General features: G+C 44.7%; 1 protein-coding gene across 2 annotated transcripts in view; it reads left to right on the top strand.

The window, feature by feature from the left end:
* Positions 1 to 7,130: 7,130 nt before the first annotated feature.
* hk2 (hexokinase 2) overlaps positions 7,131 to 20,650 on the top strand; it is a 53,428-nt gene continuing 39,908 nt past the window's right edge. For both annotated transcript variants that reach the window (XM_063018255.1, XM_063018256.1), the window contains exons 1-2: positions 7,131 to 7,373; positions 18,465 to 18,627. In XM_063018255.1, the coding sequence (XP_062874325.1) occupies positions 7,311 to 7,373; positions 18,465 to 18,627 (226 nt within the window). In that variant the 5' untranslated portion in view covers positions 7,131 to 7,310. The remainder of the gene's footprint in view (positions 7,374 to 18,464; positions 18,628 to 20,650) is intronic.

Here is a 20,650-nt window from a genome sequence, read left to right as displayed (position 1 = left end):
TGTAGGATGCTCATGTGTCCATCCTTATCTAAGGTCAGCGTTTACCAGAGTTCTTCAAAAAGTTTCCTCACTTTCCAAACTCTATTTATTAAAAATTGAAGTAACAAATTCATTACTTTTTAATGCCATCAGCAAAAAATTATGCGCCGCTGCTTTCACGTCTTCATCACTTGAAAATCTTCTTCGCCTTAAAGCTTCTTTGAGCGTCCAAAAAGGTGGAAATCAGATGGCGCTAAATCCGGACTATAAGCGTCTCTCATACCCCTCTTCCACTGACGTGGATCCGGCTCCGTTCCGGTTTGCAAACTTGATTTTGAACCGGTTCTGCGTGTTTCCACCAAAAAAAAGAGGTTCCAGACAGAGAACTAGCGTCTAATTTGGCACCACAGAATACTCGGTATTTCAGCGCGAACTGTCAGAGTGTCGAGGTTTGGGTGCTTTTACATGAGACATTATAACATTTTATAGAATTGAAACCACTTTCATCTTTTAAAGTTCATCTGATTAAATTTTGATCCAGTTTGCCGCTGATATTCGCTGATATTTTCAAAGAGATGAACTGTTTGATATGACGCGGTAAAAGTGACTCAGACAGAACGAACACCGCTTAACGTGAAAAATAAAGCTTAACATGGCTTGTTTTGGCAGTACAGAGCACTTATAACCAGTACAGAGCGCTTATAACCAGTACAGAGCGCTTATAACCAGTACACAGTGCTTATAACCAGTACAGATCACAGAGCGCTTATAACCAGTACACAGTGCTTATAACCAGTACACAGTGCTTATAACCAGTACAGATCACAGAGCGCTTATAACCAGTAAAGAGCGCTTATAACCAGTACACAGTGCTTATAACCAGTACAGATCACTTATAACCCCAGTACAGAGCACTTATAACCAGCACAGAGCACTTATAACCAGTAATAACAGAGAGGTTTAGTTCCTGTGTGGTACTGTTAGTACATTCAGCCTCGTTACTCTTTATTTAGTTGAAGCTTTTTGTGGATTCAGAACCTGGAGCTGCAGAACCAGCACACGTGAAGTAAATCCAGTTAAACACAGATACATGTGGAGCTTTTAGACTGGGTCTGATGGTTATTTCACACAGATGTTTGTTCGTATCGTGAAACCCAGGCTTGGTTCCCAAAAACTGGTGGAAACGCGGGTCGGTCCTCTACAAAACACCAAGGTTTGAAGAAACCTGAACAGAACCGGTTCAAGAACCAGAACCAGAGTTCTTTTGGTGGAAAAGCGCTAACAGTGTCTCAGACACGACCGATGACTCCTCCTCCCACCCTCACCGTTTATAACCAACATATAAAAGTGCGGAAACTTATCGAAGATCCCTGGTATTACTGTGATACGGAAGTGACTGGGCAAAAACGGTCCTCTCAAACCGAGCTGCTAATTCAGTCGGCGTCAGGTCCAAAATATCCCGGCTCGTGGGCTCAAGTCATTATTTATTTATTTATACTGTAGGAGTTCTCGCAGGATCAGTCATGTGAGCAGGAACAATGCGGTAGGTTTGGAATCTAATCAGCCGACAGATCACATCATGCACTTTTCCTCTAAAAGACGTCTGACACGTTTTCACCGCCCTCCGTTTTCACCTACGCCGACTCCGGCTGAGGTAACAGAACATTTCGGCGAACCTCAACCGTGCTGTACAAACAGAGGAAAGAAAAGGTCGCAAGAAATGACGTTTAATTGCACAAGATAAAAAAGCACAAGATCTGATGTAACCGGCATCATAAAACAGTAACGGTTCACCAGATCACGTCCAGATCTCACGTCCACTCAGCTTCGATTGAACCATAAAAGTCTTTATATTTATATTATTCACATCAGATGATCTGAGTAATGTTTACCACATCCTGGTTTGGTGAAATCACATGATTTCCAAGCCTTCACAAAGACTCGTGTTTTAATCAATCATTTATTCATTGTCTGTTTTACCACAGCTTCATCCTGGTCAAGGTTGCTGTGGGTCTGATTCATGGGCGGAATGCTGGGAATTACAGGACACACACACTCACACAACTAGGATAATTTCTAGTAGCTCAGATTAACCCGACTGCACGTCTTTGGACTTGTGGGAGGAAACCGGAGGCGGGGAGAACATGCAAACTCCACGGGGAATCAAACCCAGGCCCTTCTTGCTCTAAGCTGACAGCGCTACTTTCTGTGCGACCACGCAACCAGAAATATGATGTGTTATACATAATAATTTCCACATCTAGTATTCAGACCCCTTGACTTTTTCCTTTTGACTTATTAATGTGTACATTTGATCATCAATATAAATAATTGCACTTTTTTTTAAACCATCAATCTACACTTAAATACCCATAATGCCAACCGAAAATGTTTTTTTTTTATTTTTATTAACCACTTTGTTCCAGTCAGGGTCACAGAGGATCCAGTTCCACCAGGAAAGGCAGAAATACTCAGAGTGGTTAAGTATTCAGAGCCTTTATTTAACACGTTCTTAAAACCCTCTCAGCAACTATTACTCGGCTACATCTCTACAAGCTTTGCACACCTAGATGTGCAGTTTATTCCACTCTTCACAGCAGATATTCTAAAACTCCGCCAGATCAGATAGTGAGAGTCTGTCGACTGCTAACTTCAGGACTTCAGGGTTTTGGCTGGATCATGCAAGGACAAAGACTGACCTTGAAGCCACAAGAGTTTTGACTGTATGCTTTCAGTCATTGTCATGTTGAAGTGTTTGTGTGAGCTCTGGAGGAGGAATTTAACAAGGATGTTCTTCCTTGTGTGTGGCTGCATTAGTCTTGTACCAGTGTCCCTGTAACTGCTTCTGAAAAGCACCCCAGCACATGATGCTGCCAATGTCAGTATCATACTGCTGGAGCCTATCCCAGCTGTTCAATGGGCACAAGGCACACAGTAACACTCTGGACGGGGCGCCAGTCCATCTCAGGGCACACACGAAAGGTCTGAATCCTTTCACAAATAAAACCTTTCAGTTTTGATTGCAGTTTAATTTTCACTTTGTTATTCTGGGTAATGAAGTGCTGTTAAAATGGCAATTATATCCAATCAGAAAGAAACCCACTAAACAGGAAACATGCACATTCTGCTCAAGATGCTAAAGGACTGTGAGTATGATTATTAAAATTATCGTTTCAGTCGTACGTTTCTCTGCTGCTTTTTCTCCTCCTGTATTATTACAGAGAGAGAAAACAAACTGATAATGTGAATATTAGAGCCGACAGCCGATCTGACCCGCGATTAAACTTCACTTATATGGTGTAACGTGCCCAATAATCTCGCACTGACACTGACAACCCACACATTTAGCATCAGCGCAAAATAATAACAGCAGAAATGAGAAAAGTTAAATGAGTTTTTTTTTCTGAACGCAGGAAACTGTAATAATTGGTGCAACTTTTGAAATGAGGCAAGAAAAAACAGTGTTCAAATTCACGTCCACACTTTGGTTCCGTGCTTGTAGTCACAGAACGCTCAAACGCATTTAATGGTGCAACGTGCAATATTTAATTCATTTTTACACTCACTAAGAGGGAAATATCTGAAGATCTTGAGTAAACAAAGTAGCTTAAACAATTTGAATAAAGCAATAAAACACAGGACTGTGTTGCAGCTGGGTCCTGGGTAGCGCTGTTTACAATAGACATCATCTCAAGGCAACTTTACAGAATCCAGTACCGACAGTTCAAAAAACCCCTGATGAGCAAGCCGAGGGCGACCGTGGCGAGGAAAAACTCCTTTAAAATACAGGAAGAAACCTTGAGAGGAACCAGACTCAGCAGGAACCTCTGTCCTTATTTGGGTGGTCTGGAGGATACTTTAAATAAATAGGATTTACACAAATCACATAAACACAAAATTAAATTAAACTAAAAGTTAAAACTGGCAAAAAATTATTTAAGTTCTTCATTATTCATCTGTGATAAAGTCTGTAGTGAGTTCCTGACATCTTTGGTGCAAACAAGCCAGTTTTCCGTCACATCTAGCAGGAGCAGCATTGTTGGCATTGCAGTCTCGACTTGCAGTCTTCAACCTCAGGTGGCTAAACAGGTTTCCGTCAGAACCACCTCAGGGTAAAACAACAGATGTATTTAAAGTGTGAAATCATTAAGAGTAAAATATCAGTTTAACAGAGAGTAGCTTTAGACTTTGGCACCCCTGATTATTACAGCATAACTAAAAGGCAGAGCAAGCAGGTAACAAGGTCATGAAGGTTTTCACAGGACATCAGTGCCCACCTCCACCACCGTCATCAAACCCGAGTGATCGGACAAGAGAGAGAGAACGACAGCAACCCAACATCCCTGATCACCACAAGTTTATATGACCAAGGACCCCCAAGCTCTGAGCCTTTGTCTATATTTGTGGTGGGCAGCTCCGGTCCTATAGGTGCCCAGCGCCAGCAAACCTGACAAACATGAGAGCACCAGACCGCCCAGACCCCAGACATCCAGGACCGGGCCCAAAAACCCTTAGTTTAAAAAAAGACTTAATCAAAAGCCTGAGTAAATAAACATGTTTTCAATGTAAAGGTGCAACGTGCAATATTTTATTCATTTTTACACTCAATAAAGCTTAAACAGTGTGAACTAAGCAATAAAACACAGGACTGTGTTGCAGCTGGGTCCTGGGTAGTGCTTTTTACAACCAACATCGTCTCAAAGCAACTTTACAGAATCCAGGACCGACAGACCAAAACCCCTGTTGAGCAGCCGAGGGCGACAGTGGTGAGGAAAAACTCCTTTAAAATTACAGGAAGGAACCTTGAGAGGAACCAGATGTCAATGTCAAAATTATTGAGGCCACTGTCGTCCTTGTAACACTCCATGCCTTAGATAAGCGACATACAAGTGTGACCAAATACAATCTAAGCAATTGATGGTTAAGGGTCTTGCTCATGGGCCCAACAGTGGTCTGCTCTAAATCTGCAATCTTCTGATCACTGGTTCAGTACCTAAACCATGAGCTAGCCCTGGTCACTAAGTTCTTCCACAGTTTGCTCACAGAGATCCACAGACAGTTTCTTGGACTTCATGGTTTGGTTTCGGTTCTATAATGTGGGCTCTTGTGGGCACGTTGTGCCTTTCTAAACCAGCTGGGTCCTGGGTTCAATTCCCAGGTGGAGTGGTCTGGGAGTTTGCATGTTCTCCCCATGTCTGTATGGGTTTCCAGGAGTCCCACAAGTCCAAGACATGCAGTCAGGCTAACTACTGTAGAGCTACTAAAAATGAACCTAGATGTGAATGTGTGGGTGTGTCTGCGCTGTGATGGACTGGCGACCTGACCTGTGGTTTCCGACCTTTCGCCCAGTGAATCGTACACACTGCGACCCCGAATTAACAAATAAATTCTGCCGTGCTACCAAGAGTTTCCGATGGTAATGCTCACAGCTCAGTCTAATGGGTGCAGTGCACAACTGTCCACTTCTTCTACACACAGAACAAAGCATTACTTTACACAGGTCAGGGTTACAGCGGGTCTAGTTCCACTGGAAAACTCTCGGCACAAGGGACAAAAACCTGGACAGGGTGACAGACACAGCCCAGACATAGCCTGTCATGTCTGTGTAAACACAGCTAAGATTCAAACCTGGGTCTCGGTGGTGGTGGGCTAGCTTAACAGTACCAGCATACAGGCCTGAACTTTCACTCGTGGGCGGCTCTGTGTTTGGCAGGTTAGACCATTAAAGGTTGATATGGAGGTATAAATATGGCATGGACACCACTGGTGGGCACACAGCTCCAATCCACCTAAATCTAAATTGATCATCCGTAACGGCCTCGTCTGGTTCATGTTCCTACTTAACAAGTGCAGAGATAAAGAGTCTGACATGATTTGACCTCATTAATGCCATGTAACCATGCCCACGTCTCTCACACCTACAGCCAACAGAGTCTGAAAGTCAATAATTATTACATACTGTAGTCCAGCAAACTGAACCCACGCTACATTGTGAACACCCAGCAACTGCGCTAAGCAGAAGACAAGGGTGAAACTATAGGATTCTGTAGATCCCAAAATCTGAACATTACATCCTTGTCGTGCTTATAACAGCCTCCACTCTTCTGCAAAAACGTTACACTAGAATTCATAAATAAATCTTAATGTTGATAATGGAACCAAATGTTATTATGTTTCATATATTTGCACTGTGGTTCCAATCTGTGGTGTAAACCGAAATAACACCTCCATACGTACCCTCAGGTCCTGTTGTTGTAGTGTGTTGTCTGAGTGTTGTTGTGATTATACAGATCCTTATTTGTATAATCTATCTATCTATCTATCTATCTATCTATCTATCTATCTATCTCTCTATCTCTCTATCTATCTATCTATCTATCTATCTATCTATCTATCTATCTATCTATCTATCTAGGGCAGTAATAGCCCAGTGGTTAAGGTACTGGACTAGCAATCAGAAGGTTGCCGGTTCAACCACTGCCAGGTTGTCACTGTTGGGCCCCTAAGCAAGGCCCTTAACCCTCAACTGCTCAAAACTGTGTTCAGTCATGATTGTAAGTCGCTTTGGATAAAGGTGTCCGCTAAATGCCGAAAATGTAAATCTATCTACCTATCTATCTATCTGTCCATCCGTCCGTCCGTCCATCCGACTATCTATCTAGTAGTAGTATGCTTTGTCATTCCTTATTTATAACTGTACACTATAAAATTGCATGCAGATTTTAACTGCTTGAGTGCAAATGAAAAATCCCCAAGATTACTTGGCAGAAATCCCCAAATCGATCCCCCAAATCTCACGGTTTTGGGAAAAATCCCAAGAAGTGGCAACACTGGCTGCAACAGAGGCAGCTTCTGCACATGCGCAGTCGCAGAAAACCGAAAGTAATCAGAATACCTGGACGAGATGATCCGAATGATCCGAATCATCATGATGACTGAGCAGAAATCCGGTTATATTGTTCAGACTACCTTTAACTTAAATATAGCCCGAATTTGCTTGAATAATCAGGTTACTACTTGAATTTGACATTAGTCGGATTGAGTGATGGGGATGTTTACAGGCGGTGGCTCGTTGGTACCAGCTGAGCCAATAGGAAGCGAGGAAAGTGGTGACGTCACGCACATGCAAATGAGTAGTAGTGAATGGGAAGTGAGCGGATGAGGAAAGTAGTTTCAGCTCCTGCAGTCTGAGGGCAGGAGAATCATCTCAAACCGAGCCGAAACCAGGAGAACTCACTCACAAACTCAACAGAAGTCGGGAAACTTGGGTTAGAGTCGATAAACGTATTATTTGGAAGAGAGAACAGTCGGTAAAGTGGAACAGAAACATCATGATAGCCTCACATATGCTGGCCTACTACGTTACCGAACTCCATCATGACCAGGTGCAGAAAGTAAGTACAAAACTGCCTAAAACTGACTTATCACATCACCTACAGCGACTTTATTCACTTTTATAGATGTTCAGGGTGTTATAATTCTGATTTGAACCCGAATACATCTACTTTAAACTTTTAAATAGGAAAAAATACAACGCGGAGCAATCTACTACATATACAGGTCCTTCTCAAAAAATTAGCATATTGTGATAAAGTTCATTATTTTCCATAATGTAATGATAAAAATTTAACTTTCATATATTTTAGATTCATTGCACACCAACTGAAATATTTCAGGTCTTTTATTGTTTTAATACTGATGATTTTGGCATACAGCTCATGAAAACCCAAAATTCCTATCTCAAAAAATTAGCATATCATGAAAAGGTTCTCTAAACGAGCTATTAACCTAATCATCTGAATCAACGAATTAACTCTAAACACCTGCAACAGATTCCTGAGGCTTTTAAAAACTCCCAGCCTGGTTCATTACTCAAAACTGCAATCATGGGTAAGACTGCCGACCTGACTGCTGTCCAGAAGGCCATCATTGACACCCTCAAGCAAGAGGGTAAGACACAGAAAGAAATTTCTGAACGAATAGGCTGTTCCCAGAGTGCTGTATCAAGGCACCTCAGTGGGAAGTCTGTGGGAAGGAAAAAGTGTGGCAGAAAACGCTGCACAACGAGAAGAGGTGACCGGACCCTGAGGAAGATTGTGGAGAAGGGCCGATTCCAGACCTTGGGGGACCTGCGGAAGCAGTGGACTGAGTCTGGAGTAGAAACATCCAGAGCCACCGTGCACAGGCGTGTGCAGGGAATGGGCTACAGGTGCCGCATTCCCCAGGTCAAGCCACTTTTGAACCAGAAACAGCGGCAGAAGCGCCTGACCTGGGCTACAGAGAAGCAGCACTGGACTGTTGCTCAGTGGTCCAAAGTACTGTTTTCGGAAATCAAGGTGCCAGAGTCTGGAGGAAGACTGGGGAGAAGGAAATGCCAAAATGCCTGAAGTCCAGTGTCAAGTACCCACAGTCAGTGATGGTCTGGGGTGCCATGTCAGCTGCTGGTGTTGGTCCACTGTGTTTTATCAAGGGCAGGGTCAATGCAGCTAGCTATCAGGAGATTTTGGAGCACTTCATGCTTCCATCTGCTGAAAAGCTTTATGGAGATGAAGATTTCATTTTTCAGCACGACCTGGCACCTGCTCACAGTGCCAAAACCACTGGTGAATGGTTTACTGACCATGGTATTACTGTGCTCAATTGGCCTGCCAACTCTCCTGACCTGAACCCCATAGAGAATCTGTGGGATATTGTGAAGAGAAAGTTGAGAGACACAAGACCCAACACTCTGGATGAGCTTAAGGCCGCTATCGAAGCATCCTGGGCCTCCATAACACCTCAGCAGTGCCACAGGCTGATTGCCTCCATGCCACGCCGCATTGAAGCAGTCATTTCTGCAAAAGGATTCCCGACCAAGTATTGAGTGCATAACTGAACATAATTATTTGAAGGTTGACTTTTTTTGTATTAAAAACACTTTTCTTTTATTGGTCGGATGAAATATGCTAATTTTTTGAGATAGGAATTTTGGGTTTTCATGAGCTGTATGCCAAAATCATCAGTATTAAAACAATAAAAGACCTGAAATATTTCAGTTGGTGTGCAATGAATCTAAAATATATGAAAGTTTAATTTTTATCATTACATTATGGAAAATAATGAACTTTATCACAATATGCTAATTTTTTGAGAAGGACCTGTACTTACACACTAGATAGTACGGGGGTCACCATGGTAACATTCTAGTTCGTCCCAAATTGCTCCAGGGTCCCTTGCTCCCTACGCACTTAATAATCCTTATACTTGCTTTGGGACACGGTTCACTCAGCATCACTTAAATTGTGGTGGATCTTTGTGCATAAGTGAATTTTTTAAAGATCTCAGAGATGATGTATAGACTTGTTTGAATTGGTTAAAGTTGCGAAGTAGGGCACTTGATGGTAAAGAAGGTGCGAATTGGGATACAGCCTGGGTGGATAGTAGGTTCAGATAGTGATAGATACAGGATGGAACACGGTTTCTTGTGGCTCTTTCTAAATGAACGTCTTTGTGCATAAGTGAATTAACCTGTGGGGTGATAAAATGCTATCTTATCTTATTTATTTATTATGATTTTAACGTCATGTTTCACACACTTTGGTTACATTCATGACAAACAGTAGGTTCATCAGTTCACAAGTTCAATGTCAAACACAGTCATGGACAGTTTAGTATCTCCAGTTCACCTCTTTGGACTGTGGGAGGAAACTGGAGCGCCTGGAGGAAACCTACACACACACACACACACACGGGAACCTTCTTGCTGTGAGGCGACAGTGCTACCCACCGAGCCCTATCTTATCTTAAGGTACAAGATGGAACACGGTTTCTTGTGACTCTTTCTGACTAAATGTGATTCTGTATTAGTAGACTGACAGTTATACAGTGTTGTTATATCTATTCGTGCTTTAATGATCATTAAATCATGAGTTGTGTGAGAAATATGTTCCAGTTCTGCATTTTTTTCTACCCCACACGGACTGAAAGTGAGAAGGAACAGCATTCATTTTTCATCAACATGCTCAAACAAGCAGCTTTATTGTGCGTTTCCTTTGATCTCTCCTTCACACGCGAATATCTCTGTGTGTGTGGCTGAAATAACAAATAAAAAGCTGTGAAGTGATGAAGCAACTTCTCCAAAAACCGGTCCTGCGCCTCTTCCTGCCACGCCGCGTGCGCTCGCACGTGTACGTAGTGTAACCGGAGACGCCAGCGCAGTCGTGCGTCATCACCACGTGGTAGAGTCACACCCATCCAAACATTCTCTCCGTGCTAGAGTGACTGACGTCCCGAGTGATGAATTATGGCCTTTCAGAGGCACACCTTACACTAACAGTTCCAACTTCCACCTGTTTAAAGCCCTGACCTCAACCCCACTGAGCTACTCTGGGATGAATTAGAACTGCACCGATTGATTGATCAGCCAAGTCTTCATTTACAGTAATTCGGCGCATGTACGTGGCCCCTGAGAGCAGCTTCTTGATACTGTTTGGTCCAGTGTGGACTAGGTTTTTGGAACTCCGAGCACTTGGTGATTGTCCTCCACTTCCCCAAAACATGCAGAAGGTGGATTGGCTTGTCTAAATTAATAGAATGCTTTTATCTGTCCTTCTATGTCATTCTACAAAATTCTTTCTTTGCGCATCCAGGCTTGTTTGGAAGCTGGGGTCAGAGCGCAGGGTCTGCCATTGTACAGCGCCCCTGGAGCAGACAGAGTTAAGGGCCTTGCTCAAGGGCCCAACAGTGGCTGCATGGCAGAGCTGGGATTCAAACTCCTAACCTTGTAGTTGATAGCCCAAAGCTCTACCCACTAAGCTCCCACTGTCCCCTATATGTGGGTACAAAGACAAATGTTCCCTCAGCAGAAGGTGACTGTCAAACTAGTCCAGTTATATATACACACACTTACTGATCAGCCATAACTTACCATATAGAAGCACTTTGCAGTTCTACAATTACTGACTGTAGTCCATTTGTTTCTCTGCATGCTTTTTAACCTGCTTTCACCCTGTTCTTTAACGGTCAGGACCCCCACAGAGCAGGTATTATTTAGGAGGTGGATCATTCTCAGCACTGCAGTGACACTGACATGGTGGTGGTGTGTTAGTGTGTGTTGTGCTGGTATGAGCGGATCAGACACAGCAGCGCTGCTGGAGTTTTTAAACACCGTGTCCACTCACTGTCCACTCTATTAGACACTCCTACCTAGTCGGTCCACCTTGTAGATGTGAAGTCAGAGACGATCGCTCATCTATTGCTGCTGTTTGAGTCGGTCATCTTCTAGACCTTCATCAGTGGTCAAAGGTTGGTGGACTATTCTCAGTCCAGCAGTGACAGTGAGGTGTTTAAAAACTCCAGCAGCGCTGCTGTGTCTGATCCACTCATACCACCACTAACACACCACCACCATGTCAGTGTCACTGCAGTGCTGAGAATCATCCACCACCTAAATAATACCTGCTCTGTGGGGGTCCTGTGGGGGTCCTGACTGTTGAAGAACAGCATGAAAGGGGGTAACAAAGCATGCAGAGAAACAGATAAACTACAGTCAGTAATTGTAGAACTACAAAGTGCTTCTATATGGTAAGTGGAGCTGATAAAATGGACAGTGAGTGTAGAAACAAGGAGGTGGTTATAATGTTATGGCTGATCGGTGTATATGTGTAGAGCGTAACGGACTGCTGTGCCACCCAAGTGTGGTTTGCACTGGAGCTCTGAAGCAGAAATAGTCCGAATTTTTTCTTTAATAGTGCAAATACAGCCAAGAATTAAAGTCCATGAGAAATGTCCTTGTTTAAGAAGAAATTAAACCTGGAATGAAAGTAAAAAGTACTGGCACCCCTTCATTTAACACCGTGCAACCTTCTTTAACGTAGATTACTGAGTCTTCTTCTGTAATGCTCAAAGATCCTGTCGTGTGGACGCTCCTCTTTAGCTTCACCCTTAGCTTTTTCAGTAGGGTGTAGATCAGGGCACTGATGAGGCCCCGGCAGAAGCTCCAGTCTCATTTTCCTGCTGAAATATTTAACCACGACCCAGTTTCAGCTTCTTGGCAGGGGAGCTCGTACCGTCCCTTGCGTCTCCTGTTACTTGATTGAATCTCTGATCCTTGATGTGTGTCCATACTGAGACCTCAATAAACCAATCCTAAAACACTGCCCAGGTTAATATCAATAACTTAAAGCACTGATCTGACCCCAGTGACAGCATCCATCCTGGCGTTAACCTTCCATTAACTAACTAACTAACTAACTGTCCATCCCGGGTTCTTAAAGTATTGTAATATGTGGTTAGATGGTTTTATTAGGGATGTAACGATACACTCTACCCACGATGCAATGCAATTCACGATACTGGGTTTACGATATGATTTTTTTTCCCCGATTTATAAACAAAATTAAATTGAAGACAAATTATGACAAAGTTTCCTATTATTATTTCTCTTATAAAATAAAATAAAATCCTGTATTTGTGCTCATCTTTTATTCATGTATATTGTGTTTATGCATTTTCTCCCTTTTAACACGTCCAATCGCCCGATTGCGTCGTGCTTTCCTCTCCACCAATGCCGATCCCCGCTCTGATTGAGGAGAACGAAGCTAACCCACGCTGACCCGCTCTGTCATTTTACATGGCTAGCACTTCGTGACTGAGTTGCTGTCGGTCCCGATCGCTTCCACTTTGTTGTAACAGCACTGACAGTCGACTGTGGAATATTTAGTATCGAGGAAATGTCACGACTGGACTTGTTGCACAGGTGGCATCACGGTACCACGCTGGAATTCACCGAGCTCCTGAGAGCGACCCGTTCTTTCACTGATGTGTGTAGAAGCAGTCTGCATGCCGAGGTGCTCGGTCTTATACACCTGTGGCCATGGAAGTGATCGGAACACCTGAATTTAGTGATCTGGATGTTCTGCACCTCATGGGTCTCATTATTTCTGGAGCTGGCTGCACACGCTTAACTCAAAGGCTCTGGACTGGAATAAAATCGTGAGTAGAATAGAACAGCTTCATTTATCATATGTACATATACAGGTGTACAGTACAATGAAATCCTGTCTTCACGTATCCCAGCTTGTTTGGAAGATGGGGTCAGAGCGCAGGGTCAGCCAGAGGGTTAAGGCGCCTTGCTTAAGTGCCCGACGGTGACTGTGTGGCAGAACTGGGATCTGAACTATCAAATGGAGTTAAAATGAGTCGTGTATATGTATGACGGGTACACTGATAGACTGACAAAGCGACATTAATATTTAAAATATTGAATCATTGATTTGCCAGTGAAATATTAATATTCTGTTGTTCAACACGGTGCTGAATGTGATGGAACTAATGGATCCCACACGGACGTCCTCATGAATAAAACACCGGCCGAAGGCGATAGCGACACGTTAACTCCCCCTTAGCCTTCCCACTCAAAAATAATTGTCATTTTATCCTGGTCAGGGTCACGGTGGGTCTGGTTTCTTGGCTTTGTAAGGTCCTGGGTTCGATCCTCGCTTTAGATCACCGCCTGTAAGAGATTTGCATGTTTTTTTGATGTACTTGAGTGCGGAAGGTAACTTGGATGCTCTGATTTGCCCGTGGGGTTTGAGTGAACGCGTAAGTGTGTCGTCAGCTAGTACAGGGTGTCTTCTAACCCTGCGCTTAGTGTCTCCGGGCTTGGCCTGACCCTATCTGACCCTGACCAGGATTAAGTGGTTGGTGACAGTAAAGAAATGAAAAGAATGTGTGTGTCGGAACCTAAAAATCGCTCCATGGTTTCCTTCACTTTCCTTTACATCAGCATGTTGCGGTTGCATGACTGACGGGACCATTATTAGCTATACTGCTGTTTAGCTGAACGTTTCTTGGAACACAGCGTGGTTGGACGTGGAGTTCTGTTCCTGCTCGCGAGGGTTGGGAGGCCTGAGAAGGAGAACATGTGTGAGGGTGAGGGTGAGGGTGAGGGTGAGGGTTTGTGGTGTCATGTGTCACATGACTGCAGGAGCCTCCTCGATTGCGCAAGTCTTGCAGCCCCGGGGATCAACTGCTTGTGAATAGAAGTGTGTGTGTGTGTGTGTGTGTGTGTGTGTGTGTGTGTGTGTGTGTGTGTGTGTGTGTGTGTGTGTGTGTGTGTGTGTGTGTAGGCAGTGTTGAGTAATAAGAAAACATGAACATGACTTAAGAGAAGTTCTTTTGAAGGAACATGAAGGAATCTAAAGGACGCTGAGAAACATTTTACATTCCGTTCCATTTTACAACATAGGGTCCAGTTACACTGAAGCTGTGTGGCACCAACACTACTGGACAGCCTAGGACAGGGGTCATCAAACTACGGCCCGACGCTTTCATTTAACTACAGCAGCAATACATGCTGTCTGGCCCTTGTTCATCTTCGAACTCACAGTATTATAGTGGAAAAACGATAACAGAGGAAACACAAATTGGCCACCCGGAGTCTCCGTAGATTATACGGCAGCGATCCAACCGGTGGCGCTCCAAGCATGGTGGCTTCTGCGAGAGGAGTGATCGCGCGCATCAGTAGAGAAATGACTGACCGCAGCCACTGCACTGTGTCGCAATTTCGTTATGAAAATCGTCGTGTCCTGTGTTAATTTCATTAAAGCTAATGCTCTTAACTACAGGCGGTTTCAGGAATTATTGTCTGAGCTGAATGCTGCTTATGAAGATGTGCTTTACCACACTGAGATCCGCTGGCTGAGTCGGGGGCGAGTTTTGAAATGTTTTAACTAGGGATGCATCGATACCATTTTTTCCCAACCGAGTACGAGTACAAGTACGTGTATTTTTGTACTTGCCGATACCGATACCTATTTAGAATACCATTTTTTTTAAAACAGAAACACACGTGAGAAGTGACGAGAAGTTTAATGACACCACGTCCAAAAATGCACGTCAACAAGCAGCGAGCGATCAAAGTGTTTGTGCGCTGACGTGATGAAATCAAGGAGGAAAAATAAATGAATCTGAGTGGATTTGGCAACACGAGCAGCACGGATTGTTCTGTAGTGAGTTGGAGGTTAATAAATATTTTTGCAATGTCGGTGTTTTGTTGTTATGTTTTGTAGAGAACGATCAGGTCAGAAATACTGTAAGACGTGTGTGTGTGTGCTGATGTATTCTGATATAAACTATATTATCCCCCCGTCCCACCTGTTTACACTCCTCTCCTGCGTTTCCCCTCACACCGTATCCTGCGTTCTCATTGGCTGTTCCACATGTCACTCATTCCCAGTCGCACGTCTCAGATCAGATATCTGACGTGCTGGAAAACTCGAGCGCTCGGCGAGCCGGTCGGATCGAGTCGTCGGATAGTTCACGCTTAGCGATCGAGAGCCGAGTTTTGATCGCCGAGCGAACGCCGAGTCGCTCCCGAGCCGGCAGATCTAGCGCCGACCGGCCGCCGAGCGAAAGTCAGGGCAAAAATCGTGTAGTGTGAACCAGGCATAACGCAGCGACGTGCACTAGGCACACGGTATCGGGTGTTTAGTATCGGAGCCTCGTTTGCGAGTACGAGTACGAGTTAATGAGCGCCGTATCGGGCTAATACCCGACACCAGTATCGGTACTCGTGCATCTCTAGTTTTAACGTCCTGCTCCCGGAGATCAACGCATTTATTCATGCGGTCCGAAATCAAAACTCAAGCACATTGTTTAATTTTTATGCTTCTCTTTCCGTTGTGAGCTACCCCAATCTCAATACCACATGCACTCGGAGTAACTACCATTTTCGGGAGCACCTATATCCGTGAGCAGACTTTTTCGAAGTTGAAACACCTTAAATCTCCAACCAGGTCCAGACTCACTGATCAACACTTATTAGCTATTATGACTGGCAGTAACAAACACGGAACCTGACGGTGACCGTCTCGTCAGGCAAAAGCAGGCTCACACTGATATTTGGAGAAACACTGTATGAGGTAGGTTAATGGAAATGATTAAAATAAATAACATGTCTGCATTATCATTATGAACTACAGTTATACATAGCACAGACGATACATCCAGTATACATAGTAAATAGTTTTTTTGTGTGTGTGTTTACTCTTTCACCTGCGGTCCGGCCCCCCCGAAAGACTGAAGAACAGTAATCTGGCCCTTGGTTAAAAAGTTTGAGGACCCCTGGCCTAGGATGTGTATTTCTGCCCCCCTATATTTATCGCACCACCACTGCACTGGCCGAGGAGAACTGAGACTATCACGCGCCCCCTTAGACACGGGCATGCCCCGTCGCTCGTGACTTGTACACGGACACTGAACCCCAGTTGACCTCCGTCCTGTGCCAGGCTGATCGGTAGCCCCTCCTGGTATTTATGCTGGAAAGCTTTGCTGTAATGGATTAGTGTTATAGACCACTGTGCCACCTGGCACTGGTTAAAACCTGCCCTTCTTTTGTCACCCAGGGGCTGGTATTGGTAGGACCAGGGGCAGTTGTAGCCTAGCGGTTATGGTACTGGACTGGTAATCAAAAGGTTGCTGGTTCAAGCCCCACCACTGCCAGGTTGTCACTTTTGGGCCCTTGAGCAAGGCCCTTAACCCTCAATTGCTTAGGCAGTATACTGTCACAGTACTGTAAGTCGCTTTGGATAAAACCTTTTCTCAGACATAGCCAATCGTATTTGTATGTAGACATCGCTTGGGATTCGAACCCTGGATTCCAGAGCTAGTGGGCTAACATGACTTACCGCTGTGCCACCCAAACGCCCTCGTTCTCAGCAAACTAATCATGCGAAAAGCTTGACCGTCTGTGTCCAATGTTTAGATGTTTGATGTGTAGCGCCAATCAACACTTGGTGCCCACTCCATTATTATCTTTATCATTTTATTCCAGTCTGGACCCTAGTGCCAGTATTGAGACCCAGTGCGCCAGTTCCACCGTTCCATAAATATAACACAATCCAGCTGTCTATCAGACACGCCCGCTCATCCCTGGAAAAATCTTCCCCAGTGACCGAGACCCCCCAGGAACAATCCCAGGCATGAGAAACGTGACACCGGAGCTGCTCACCAGGTTTAAACATAGAGCGTAACATTTAGACGTGTCGAGGACGGGGTCGGAGGGTTGAAAAACCGTATAAAGGTGGATTTTAGTTTGTAGGTCATGTGTGATCTGATCTGTAGCTCCGAGCACCTCGTGATGTCTCGATCTGACCGGCTGAGTCTCTGAGGAAAGGATGAAATTTCAGAATCGTTACAGAATCGAGGTTTTTCTCTTCAGTCGTGATGTAAGTGCAGTGAGAATCAAGAGAATATAAACGCAGACTTCCTGGTACTGATCAAAAGCCATACAAGCACGAAAACGATCCACAGAAGGTGAGAGGAGTCTGAGAAACGCTGCGTTCCTTTACCCAGCCTGACGCTGCCGCCTGACCACATACCCTGTGCCAACAGTGGAGTGAATGTCATATAAGATCTATGATGATATATTATAAAATCCTTATAAAGTCTCGATGAAAAATGAGGGCTTTTATTCAGCCAGGGTGGCACGACGTCTCGGTGGTTAGCACTGTCGCCTCATCGCAGAAAGTCCCATGGTTCGAGTCCCAGGTGGGGCGGTCCGGGTCCTTTCTGTGTGAAGTGCGAAGTGCGTGTGTTTTCCCAACGAAGAAGCCGGCAAATCTGCAAGGAAGGAACCGTAATATATAGAAATACTTCCACCTGGAGCGGGTTAACACTCAACGAAGCGACAACACGGCAGTACGGCGGTCATCTGCGCCTCCGTGCCCCCTCTGCCGACCAGATTCGACAAGGCATATGGACTTGGTTCCGTAACTGAGCCCCGGGGTTCGTTTCTCTAACTGTTGTCTTACAGTCACACAAACACCCTTACAAAATCCCTATAAAGTGAAAGCTTCTACTCGGCTAGGGCGGCGTGGCGGCACGGTGGGTAGCACTGTTGCCTCACAGCAAGAAGGTCCAGGGGTCGATTCCCAAGTTTGTGTGGTTTCCCAACAAAGAAGCCGGCAAATCTGTAAGGAAGGAACCTTAATATATAGAAATACTTCCACCTGGAGCGAGTTAACACTTAAAGAAACGGCAATACGGCAGTCATCTGCGCCTCCATGCCCCCTCTGCCGACCAAATTTGACAAGGCAGAAGGACTTGGTTCCATAACTGAGCCCGGGGTTCGTTTTTCTAACTGTTATTGCATGAACCTTTACATGGATACCCCCTTGTGGAGGCTTTATGTTACACCTTGTAAACCGCAGTGGGACCAGATTACCACAATTTTGATTAAGTACATTTCGTTTTGTGTTTTGTTGTTTCGTCTTTGAGTGAGCGCTGTGAGAAAGGAAACCGTGATATATAGAAATACTTCCACCTGGAGCGAGTTAACACTCAACGAAGCAGCAATACGGCAGTCATCTGTGCCTCTGTGCCCCCTCTGCCGACCAAATTTGACAAGGCAGAAGGACTTGGTTCCATAACTGAGCCCGGGGTTCGTTTTTCTAACTGTTATTGGGACACTGCGGCTGATCGGCGGCCTTGTTCTATTTTCCCAGGTGGACAAGTTCCTGTATCACCTGCGTCTGTCGGACGAGAACCTGATGGACATTTCCAAACGCTTCAGGAGGGAGATGGACAAAGGCCTGGGGAAGGACACCAACCTCACCGCCTCGGTCAAAATGCTTCCCACTTACGTCCGCTCCACGCCCGACGGCACAGGTAAGCGGAGAGAGAGGACAGTAGCGCTTAGTTAACGACGGCGCTCGTTTATTTGTGTTGCTTATCTTTTATGAAGCGCTTATAACAGGGTTTTATGACCTGGTAATGATTAACCACCGGTATGGCCGGTGGAGATCTGATACGAGGCAGGGTTACACCGCAATCCGGGCATCATGCGCTCACCGTATGAGCCGTTAGAGCCGGCAGTCCGGTGCCTTACAGGACCATTAGGTTTTGATCCCGGTCCAGAACAAGTACCATCAACGTTTGATCGATAGACCCGACCGTGAACCTGCTGAACACACCGTTCCAAACCACAGGCGTCCATTAAGAGTTCTGGAAGAGGTTTATGCCCGTTCGATTGGGCACTAACGCTGGGCGAGGAGGCCTGCCTCAAAATCAACATTCCAATCAACGTCAAACCACATTTTTATGGACGCACAAGGTCACAGTCGAGCCGGAAGAGTAGAAAACCGCCCTGGTCAGGGTCGCTGTGGTTCCGATTCATTGGACGAAAGGCTGGAAACACACCGGACACACACACACACACTTTCGTAGTTGATATAATTGGCCTGACTGGACGTGTTTGGACTTGTTGGAGAAAACTAGAGCCTGAGGAATCAAACCCAGACCCGTCTTGCTGTGTAGGAGTGGTGTCCACATACTTTTGACCATACGGTATACCCCCAAAAAAATGGGTCGCACACAAAAATAGTAATAATTAAAAAAATGAATTTTAACAGGCACATAAAAAAATGAACTTGTACATGAACGCCCCCTTGTGGAGGCTTTACGTTACACTGTGTAAACCACAGTGGGACCAGATTACCACAATTTTGATTAATAAAGTAAATTTTGTTTTGTGTTTTGATTCGACTCTATGCAGTATTACCATAAAGTCCTGATACACTGCGGTGGATTCTGTATAACCTCTTCATGTGGTTGTTTGTGACGTTCGTGATCGGACCCGGTGAGTCTCTCAGGAAATAATAAAAATTTCCCACTATTATAAAATGGAGTCGTTTCTCTTCCGCCTTTATGAGTGAGCGCGGTGAGAGAGGAAACGCAGACTTCCTGATACTGAAACCACGTTCTTGTCACTTTGCGAAAGCAGAATCTGAACCAAGTGAACTTCAGTACAGTCAGAAAAACACCGTGTTCTATTGTACAGTCGTCGGCTTCTGGGTTGCCATGTAAGAACGAAGCTCCGAAACCAGCAGCATAGACAGTGAAAAAACAAAAGCCTCTAGGTCCATGGTGATGTAAAGCTTGCTGGGCTGTGGACAGTGTTATTGGATTAAATCTGACCACATGGACTGTTCTTTTTTTTACTTAATGGTTGCCAGATATGATAAAAATAACCTTTTATATAAGCAGCCTCTCAACCTGTGGTGGTGTAAAGCTTGTTGGGCTGTGGACAGTGTTATTGGATTACATCTGACCACATGGACTGATTGGGTTTTTGCCCAAACCTGCAAGGCACCACTGTTCTTGTTCTACTTAACAGTTGCCAGATAAAACTAAAATAATCTTTATAAATTAGCAGTCTTTCAGTCTTTGGTGATGTAAAGCTTGCTGGGCTGTGTCATTGGATTGGATTGGATTGGATTGGATTAAATCTGACCACATGGACAAATGTTCTCTCAGAATAATCTGATCGATTGGGGTTTTTGCCCAAACCTGCAGGTGACCACTGTTCTTTTTCTACTTAATGGTTGCCAGGTAAGATAAAACTCCGCCAATATCCCATCACAAGTGCAGGCGCCTCGATCGGACAGCGATCCGCAAAGCGTCCATGTCCACCGCTCTGTTAAAGCTAACGTAAGTCGGAGAGTTTTGTGCTCCTGGAAGGTTCGTGATGGTGTTTTGTACTGGGGTTGGAGGTGGAGATGGAGATATTGATCCAGGTTGTTGTTATGAGGGTGTGATCATCACCAGGCCAGTCAGTACTTGTCTGTATATATTTTGGCACCAAACCAATCGCTGTGTCTACCGGCGTGTGTAAAGTTATGAATTAGGCTCT

This window comes from Trichomycterus rosablanca, chromosome 21, assembly GCF_030014385.1.
Source record: "Trichomycterus rosablanca isolate fTriRos1 chromosome 21, fTriRos1.hap1, whole genome shotgun sequence".
Lineage (NCBI taxonomy): Eukaryota > Metazoa > Chordata > Actinopteri > Siluriformes > Trichomycteridae > Trichomycterus > Trichomycterus rosablanca.
This window is presented reverse-complemented; position numbering and strand designations above follow the sequence as displayed.